Source organism: Myotis brandtii, unplaced genomic scaffold (assembly GCF_000412655.1).
Source record: "Myotis brandtii unplaced genomic scaffold, ASM41265v1 scaffold455, whole genome shotgun sequence".
In the NCBI taxonomy this organism is placed as follows: Eukaryota; Metazoa; Chordata; class Mammalia; order Chiroptera; family Vespertilionidae; genus Myotis; species Myotis brandtii.
In genome coordinates this window covers 2900053-2909595 of record NW_005367384.1, presented here as the reverse complement: position 1 = coordinate 2909595, position 9543 = coordinate 2900053, and the positions used below count along the sequence as shown (strand labels likewise).

The following is a 9543-nucleotide window of genomic DNA, read 5'->3' as shown; positions in this document are numbered from 1 at the left end:
TCAGGGCTGTGGAGTGAGTTCACTCTCACTACTGCCAGTCAAGGAAATCTATAGGGAGGTACTGTCACTGTTGGACCTTGGAGTAGAAACCTCAAGAAATGGGTGAAGCCTGAGGCTGGACTTGGGATCATGCAGAGAAGTAACAGAGGGACCTTTAGGCAGTGAGATCATGAAATCATAGGACAATATAGGCGAAGATGACCCCAGCCCTTAGAATCAAACATTTAGGTCAGCTGAAAGAAAATGAAGTATCCTTTTCCTTGCTTTTTCCAGTCAAAGATCTGATTGTTCTAAAAAAAAAATCACATACATTTTGTATATCTACATTTGTCAAATTTATATTGTAAGACATATAACTACAGAAGTATAGATAAATGTATTCATTGCACTTAACAGTTAATAAAGTGAACTCACATATAGGAACCATCCAGTTACAAAATGGAACACTTCCAGTTTCTTAAAATTCCCTTGTAGATGACAAACTATTTGTTGATGAAAAGGATCATTTCAGATTTGAATTGGGGCTTTCAGATTACTCGGTTCCATGATGATGAGTCCATGATTGTCTTTAGGACAGAACTAACCCTTGAGGAGGTGACAGCAGCGTTTCATGACATCTCGAAAGGCCTCTATGAATTTGTCATTCCGGAGGGTGAAGATAAATGGGTTCAGAAAAGGAGTCACTACTAAAACCATCACTGATGCTACCCTGTTGTATTCAGCTGCCTGCGTTTGCTTGGGTTTCACATAGAGGAACAGGCAGGTGCCATAGCCGATCACAACAACGGTGAAGTGTGAGGCACATGTGGAGAAGGCTTTCCTCCTGCCAGAGGCAGTGGGGATCTTGAGGATGGTGGAGATGATGTAAGTGTAGGAGACAATTGTAGGGATCAAAGAACCAACAATAATGAAGACAGCCATTAAAAAAAGAATAAGTTCTGTGAAAAGGCTGTCATCACAGGATAGTCTGAGTAGCTGCCCTCGGTCACAATAAAAATGGTCTAACACATTTGATTTGCAGAAGGTAAGCTGAAACGTGGCATAAACTGGCCAGATTTGAAAAAGGAACCCAAACACCCATGACATAATTACCACCCAGATGCAGGTGTGGCTGTTCATAATGATGTTGTATCTCAAAGGGTTACAGACAGCCACATAACGGTCCACAGCCATCACTCCCAGTAATACCAACTCCGACGTGCCCAAAGAAAGGTACAAGTATAGTTGTGCAGCACAAGCAGTCAAAGATATAGCCTGCATCCCAGGGAGCAACAAGCCCCAGAGCATCAAGGGAACGGCAACAGATGTGATCAGGATCTCTAGGACAGAGAGGTGGCCAAGGAAAAAATACATGGGGGACTGCAGACGTTTATCAACACAGACAGTCACAATGATGACTATGTTTCCCATTAATGTCACTGAATAGAGGAAGAGGAAGACAGCAAAGAGGATATTGTGTCGTTCTTTAGAGCCATAGAAACCAAGGAGATAAAAATCAATGGCACTAGAGTAATTCTTCAACATTTAGTCCTGTGTTGTTGCTCTTTGTGAAATCTAGAGAAAAAGAGAGAGAAAACATGTTCACAATTTCAAAAGACTTCAGAAAACATTTCCTCTGCTCTTAGGCTCCCCATCATGATCAAGTGGGCTCATCTACTATTCTTTGTATAAGATTGATGCTAAATGTTTTATGAGAAACATATAATATATGAAGACAGATGTATATGTCCAAGAAGATGAACAATAGTCACCAATACCATATCCCAGGCATAAAAACCCACCCACCCCAATATGCACCCTGTCCCTTAATTCACTAGACATCCTACCTCCAACTCTGCTTTAACCTCCCACCTGTCTAGTTCCCTGAGCATAAGTGCTCAGTTTTACCACCAGCCCTTCCATCCTGAATGCCCTAAGTCACCCTTCTGTACCTGTTATGTCCATGCCCTGCCAAACTGCTGCATCTCAGCAGTTACAAGGAAGTCTTCCTAGCCAATCCCACCAGACTTGATTACTTCTTTCCTGTGTTTCCTTTAAATGTAGGCTCCATTTGCCTTCTGTTCACCTAATGTTTTCACTGCACTCTTCTTCATCATCATTTCTGCTTGTTAGTAGGGCTGCTGGCAGGGAGGTGGGTTCTACTCAGGACATTATTGTAAGAATTATTTTGAGACACGGTATTGAGTCTTGCCCTGACTTCTGGGGAGCTGACTCCCTGGAATGAATTATCCACTTCTTTCTCCTTATTCTTATGGTAAAAAGCCATCCTCCACCTCTCACTTCAGTGAATGTGCCTCCTCCAAGTAGGAAGAGTGTCACCAGCTCCCAATTGGTGACCTCTAGCTCTGAGATTATGATCCCTCTTGCCACCAGATGACAGAGGGAGTCGGGGTCCAGAGGAGTGCAGAGGAGGCTTGGACTTTGATCCCCAACTCCCATCTGTCCAGCATGCCCTCCATCCTGGGAGCAGGAGACAAGAAAGCAGCTAGAGTTTAGAGGCAACATACTCTAACTTCACCTGGTCTCAAATCTCTAGTTCCGGCAAGGAGACAGGCTTACTGTCCTGGGCAAGCTGTCCTGATCACCAACCAGGCATGATCTGAGTCCCACAGAGAAGCTTGGAAAAGTCTCCAGAGAATATCTGCTCATCCATTTTCATCAAAGTCCTACAAATGAGGGAAAGTGTCAAAAAAACACCAAATGAATCGCACTGACTTGGGATCTCTGGGCTCCTTCCCTCACCACACGCAGGTCACTGATCAAATGTCTCCAGTCCATGGGCACTTCCCCAGGCATCCTCTCTAAAACAGCACATGCACTTACTCATATTGGACCGCTCATGAGGCTGTATTTTCTGCTCATTGGCTTTCATCAACAGCTGAAATTGAAGTACCTTACGGGAGTTTCTTTGTCTTTCTTATTCACTGTCACATCTCCAGTGCCAAGAACAGAGTATGCAATCTTTTCATGTTTATTCAATAAATCAATCAATGAATGAATCACAAACAAGTCAATGGATAAACAGAGGGTATCCATCCTGACCTGCTTTCTCTCCTGTTAGAGGATAGGGTGCTCTTTTCACTCCTCACTAAGGCATTGTCCGGTCAATCTGTGGTTCCTGCCTGGAGATCACTTACAAAATGGCAGACATAAAAGAAAAAGGGAGGAGGGAGAGAGCAGGGTACTGAGTGGCAGCAGAGAGCTGTGTTCATTCGCAGCACTGAGAAGGGCAGAGTCTGCTCTCTGCTGTGGAGAAGGAACCTGATATACAGTCATCCACTCAGCAGCTCCTTTAGTCCATGCCTCACGCTCTAGGTGTCCTTGTGCTGAACAATAACAAATCCAAGAACTGCCCATCCTGAGCCTCTCCTACTCTGACTTTCACGGAGAGGAACCCTTAGAAGTCACTCACCTCCAGAGAAGGGGACTTGCCTGGAAAGTTGCACGGCTCTCCAGGGATCAGCCCAGGCTACCTGCTGCCTGGCTACTGCTGAGCTTGCTCTGTGGGCCAGAACAGCTCCTACTGTCTTCACTTGTGGCGGGGGGGGGACTGGGGGGAGGGCTTTTGGGAGGGAGGAATCCAGTGGTAACAGTGCTGTGGGGAACCCAGTTGTCTCCCTCTGTCTCTCTCCCTCCTGCTTTCCTTCTCTCTGTCCCTGAGGAGAGTTACTCACTGAGGAACTAAATTTGTCAAGTTCAGAGAAACCCTAGGGATGCCGTCGAGGGAAAGCCAGAGAAACTTTCACTCCTCCCTCCCGAGGCTAATCAAACTTTAGAAGAAGGAAAAGTTTCTGTAACGGGCAAACTTGACGTCTCCCAGCCAGGAGTTTCTCAGTGCCCAGGCTGCCTTCCTCCTGGACCCCAAATCCTGGTTATCACCAAACAGTCCAGGTAGTAAATGGCCAGCCCCCTGCTGCCTGGTGTGACTCTCCCTGATGCCAATTAGCCCTGCAGAGCCTACTGGACTCTCAAGCAGAAGACACCAAAGCACACATCCAAAACCCAGCGGCCACCAATACCCTCTGTCAAAAAGTTTTTCAGCTCATCTTTCCCAGAGATCTGCTCTCCGTCTACCAGATACTCTCTGACCATAGTTATGGGAAACCTGGTAAGAGAAATAGAGATCTGCCACCCAAACCAACCTCTCAAGCAGCTCAGGCCCCTGCCCATTCCAGACTCTCCAACAAGCATGCAGTTCAGCTGCGGCTGTTCAGCCATATTTCCCATCTAGGTCTTCAGATGCAACCCGGGCACCTTCCTGAGCTGCTTGAATTGAGAGGAAAAGGCTGAAGAACCCACATACTGAACCGACCCCAAAAAGTAGGATATAAAAATGAGGGTGGCTGGGGTGCTAGATAAAATAGAAAAATAACATTTAAAATATTTGCATTTAGAAAACAATTTCCATTTTATATAAAATTAGCACAATTCATGTTAAAAACTAAAATTGTATAGAGGAATATAAAACAAAATGCAAATGTCCTTCTCACTAATGCCTGATTTTCCTGATCTATCTCCAACAGGTACACTAATAGGACTTTCTATTGTGTCCATACAGAAGTTTTCTGTACATACACAACATATCTCTAAATAATCTTTACTTGCAATTTTAGTAGAGATATTGTCCTGTTACTTTCTTTTTGTTATATGTATATGTGCTTGTGCATTAAACCTTCCCATGTGAGCACCCATATATATCTCACATTTCAAGTTATTGTTAAATAAATATTCACCTTATGAAAAAGCCATCATTTACTTAATGAGTAGCCTGCTGATAAACATTGTTTTTCACAGCATAAATGATGCTGCAATAAATATCTGCACATGTAAGCCTGTGCATTTGTATAGTTATATCTTCCTATTAAATTTATTCACTGTTACCAAATTCTCCTCTGAAAAGTTGTGTCAATTTATAATCTCTTGAAAGGAGATTATATTGGGACCATCCCCCTAGCCTTCTGCAGGGATTTGCAGAAAATTTCCTTTCAATGCTAACCCTGTGCAGATCCCAGAATGCCACTAACATATCAGGAGTCAGTGAGTACACTGTGAAGTAAGGAAACGACTCAGAGGTCCTCATCCCCATGGGAACTGTGCTGCCAGCTGCCCAGGCCTCCTCTGTCCTAGCATCTGCCTGGGAGCCTCTCAGCAGCTGTGTTGGGTCATGTGATGACTGCTTGAGAAATGTGAAGCCAGGCTGATGGCAAATGAGGAATCCAAAGAGGATGGACTCTTCCTCTCAGAATCCTTATTACAGAACCAACTTCCCTAATTCAAGGTATGGTTCAGTTTATCTAATGTCCTACTACTGTTGTCTAAGGCCACAGTCGCCAGTAGACAATTCAGAAGTAGGATTGCCGGAAACCAATTCCAGCATGACAGCAGGGCTGCATCTGGGAATGGCTGAGGGCATTTCCCCAAACCTGAAAAGGGATTATTGCTTGGCTGCCAGACAGCTCAGGGCATCTTAATCTACATGTTATTGCCTCCTACTGGCCAAACACCTGAACAGCCGTAGGCGAATTTCCCCATTCTGACAATGCTTGTGTATGCCCTTTGAAGTGTATATCTCTGCCTCACCTCAGGACAATTTGTGTTAATAAAAAGCATGGGGTTCTGAGACGAGGAGACCTTAGACCCGAGACCTTAGAACTTAGATCTTAGTTTCCTTTAAACTAGGCTCCTCTGATCCCCAAGTGCCTTTCAAAATTATGCTTTGTCTCTGGACTCTTATTTAATCTACGCACAGCCTTCTCCAGATTGCTGAACCCTTCTTGATGCTGGAACAAGAACCCCGTCATAGGATTGGGTGTAAACTAGTAAAACCCATTGGAAAAAGTTCATACATTTCTTTAAAGCTAAGTATATACCCCTACCCTATGATCCAGCAATTCTACGCTCAGGTATTTACCTAAGAAAAATAAAAGCATATGTCTTCATCGCACAGAATGTCAAACTACAGCGGGAAGACTGGGGATGGTTGGGGGGCAGGAAGAGGGGGTAAGAGATCAACCGAAGGACTTGTATGCATGCATATAAGCATAACCAATGGACATAAGACACTGTGGGGTAGGGGAGGCCGGGGGAATGTCAAGGGGAGAAAAAAAAAAAAAAGGAGACCCATGTAATACTCTTTGTAATACTTTAAGCAATAAAAAAAAGAGAAAGAAACTGAATAAATAAATAAATAAATAAAGCAAAAAAAAGCATATGTCTTCACAAAGACTTCTATTAGAATGTTCATAGCAATTTAATTCATTCTAGCAATGGGCACCAAACAAATATCTATCAATGAGAGAATGATACGGTCAAGCCTCATTATTCACAGACCCCGTATTTGTGTATTCATCTGCTTGTTAAAATTTAATTGTATCTCCATTTGCCACGCTTTTGACGTGGGCATGGATGCTCTGAGCAGTAAAAATGTGAGCCATAGGATGCATGTGTTCCACCTGAGGCTGAAGAAGGCTAACAAGCATCTTCTTAGCTATCTAATCAGCACCATGTTTTTGGCATTTTTGTGCTTTTTGTTGGTGATTTTGCCATTCAAGGTGGCTCCCAAGTGTAGTGCTGAAGTGCTATGGAGTGTTCTCAGAGCAAGGCTGGGATGTGCCCTGTGGAGAAAACAAGTTTAGATAAGTGTCAGATAAGCTTCATTCAGTCATGAGTAATTGTGCTGCTGGCTGTGAGTTCAATGTTAATGAATCAACAATATATATTAAGTAAGGTGTTTATGAAAATGTTGTGACAGAGACTCAGCAACTTTATAGGATGTAACTATCATGAATAATGAAAATCAACTGCATATTCGTATGAGGAAATACTATTCAGCAATGAAAAGTAACAAACTGCCAATCCATGCAATACAGACAAATCTCACTCATATACATTGTGCTGGATGAAAAAAGCCAGACACCAAAGAATGCATACCTTCTAACTCCATTATCTAATGCTCTAGAATAGGCAAAAGTAATCTCATCTATGTTTTTAAAAAGCCCCAAAGTGATTGCTGTGGAGCTGGGAGGAAATGGACTGGAAAACATTATGAGGAAATTCTGGAATATATTATCCTCTTTATATATTGCTGAATTCTATTTGCTAAATATTCTATTTTTACTTCGATGTTTGAGAGATACTGGCCTGTCATTTTCCTTTCTCATAAGGTCTCTCTCAGGTTTTGGTATCAAGGTCATTTTGGCTATCACAAAATGAATAGGAAAATATGTCCCTTTTTTCTATTTTATGGAAAAACTTAGTATTATTTCCTCCTGCAGTGCTTGAAGGTTTTCATTAGTGAGCACATCTAGGCCAGGAGTTTTCTTTGTGAGAGTTTTTAATTATAGGTTGTGGTAGCTAATACCCACCCACCCCACCCCCCAAAAATCTGCACCCTACTTCCCAGAACCTGTGACTGCTACCTCACATGGTGAAAAGGGCTTTAAGATATGGCTCTTGAGATGGGAGGTTATCCTGGAATATCTGGAAAGTCTCTACATCTTGTAATATTTCTTGCCTTAAGTCTGCTATTTCTAATGTTACAGAACACCTCCAGGTTTCTTAAAGCTTATTGTTTGCATGTTATAACAATTTAATTTCAGTTTGTCTTTATATTTTAAGTACATAACATGTAGACATCATAGAGTTGGTCTGATAATCTCTGCCTTTTAATTGGAGTGTTTGGTCCATTTACAAAGACTATGATTATTGATTTTTTAAAAATTTATTTAGGTGCATTTTTTTCTGGATTAATTAATATTTTTATTTCCAACTACAATACCTTTAATGGCATTTAGATATATCTTTGGGGATTATTTTAGTGCTCGCTACTGGGATTATAATATGTACTCTTGAATTATCATACTCTATTAAGTGTTGATATTATAACACTCTACATAAAATGTAAGGTACAGTTACACTTATGCCCCTATCTACTATGATATTGTTATATATATTAAATGTACAGGTGCTATAATCCCCAAAATACAGAATCATAAATTTTGCTATATAGATTCATATGTCTTTTAAAGGAATTATGAGAAGGAATAATCTATTTTACAATTGTAAGAGATCTGCATTTATAGTCCTAAATTCTACCTTAGTGATTATCTTAGGCCCTTTATTCTTACTTTTTTGTCCATTTGTCCTGAGACATATGTCAGAGAAGCATTTAGGAATGACTCTCCCAAATGTGATAGTTATGTGACTGAGTCAAAAAAAAACTCATAGATTAGAAGGCACCGAAGAGGTTACCTATTGAAAAAATCTTCTCCATAACATTATTAATTGATGGGCATTGAAATATAGCTTGACAATTTCTAGGGATAGTGAACAGAGCCTTACCAACTTAATATTTAACTGTTGAACTATATGTCTAACCTTAAACTAACAATGTAACTTTCGCCCATGGTCCAATTTCTATCTTTCTGAGTTTCATGGATGTTTAAATGTCTTCCCTCTTGAATCTTAAATAAAAAAGTATTACCCATCCCAATAACTATGCCGTGGAATCTTAACCTTCCAACATCCAGACTATCCACCTTTGGATGCAAGGTGTCTTGCTGTGGGTGTTCTTTTATATGTTTATGTGCTTTGTACTTAGAGACTTCTAATTGCAGAGACAAATCTTTCAGTTCTGGCAGATTTTCTTATATTTTCTTTTACAATTTGTTTATCTATATTTCCCTTACTCTATCTTTAGGGATCTCTTATATTCAGACATGGGATTCCTGAATTAATCCTTTAAATTTCTTAACTTGCTAATTTTCCAACTTTGGGGCTTATTTTTTATATTTTTGTGGATATTTCTTCATTTTTTGTCAACTTATGTATAAATTTACTTTTTCTAGTCCTAAAATTATATTCTAGGAGCCCTTTCTTATACTTGTATTTTACATAGTATCCTCTTCTTCTTTAGTATTATGTTCTATTTTCTAAAGATAAACATTATAGGGGTCTTTTTTGTTTTCTCTATATGATCTCTGTTTTTCTCAAAATTCCTTTTTTTCCTGTTTATTTTATTTCTCTCATAGTGAAAGTTCTTCTCAAGTATATCTATCTTTGACTTTCCTTTAGTAATTGTTTTTTTTATTTTTCTCTCCCTCACTCTTCTTGTGCTATAAATGTTGTATCTATAGTCCTAAAACCTAGAGCTTTCCCAACTTAATACTTTTAAAGGGAATAAAGTCTTGTCTTTCCCACATCTGCATAGCATATGTTTCAAGGGACCTGGTGTATATGGCATACTGTTCTTAATATGTTTGCTCCCCTTCTTGGCGCTATGTGTTTTAACCAAGGTCACCTCTCTGAGAAAGGTTGTTTCCCCAGGTAGGGATTTTTCCCTGAAGTTAGGGAGGGAATAAAACCCCTTAACTAAGTGCGAGGCAGGTAGTTAATCAATTTAACTACGAACAATCACGCTTAAACTACATAATCTTTACTCCCTAGAATGGAGATAAGAAACGCCCTAACCTTTGGAATAGAAATTGATAGGATTAAAATCAACTGGTATAAATACAGATGTAACAAGACAATAAAACACAGAAC

The 9543-nt window shown here is 40.5% G+C and overlaps 2 protein-coding genes across 2 annotated transcripts in view; both read right to left on the bottom strand.

The window, feature by feature from the left end:
- Positions 1-579: 579 nt before the first annotated feature.
- Positions 580-1542, bottom strand: LOC102254429 (putative olfactory receptor 9A1). Its single transcript, XM_005875030.2, has one exon. The coding sequence runs from the start codon at positions 1522-1524 to the stop codon at positions 580-582; it is 945 nt and encodes a 314-aa protein (XP_005875092.1). The 5' UTR covers positions 1525-1542.
- Positions 1525-9543, bottom strand: part of LOC102260932 (probable inactive serine protease 58) — a 63861-nt gene continuing 55842 nt past the window's right edge. Inside the window, exon 4 of the mRNA XM_005875049.2 lies at positions 1525-1554. Within this exon, the coding sequence (XP_005875111.2) occupies positions 1525-1554 (30 nt within the window). The remainder of the gene's footprint in view (positions 1555-9543) is intronic.

Excerpts from the sequence above, each read along its gene's own strand:
- LOC102254429 (XM_005875030.2), bottom strand. The coding sequence starts at position 1,524 with ATGTTGAAGAATTACTCTAGTGCCATTGATTTTTATCTCCTTGGTTTC.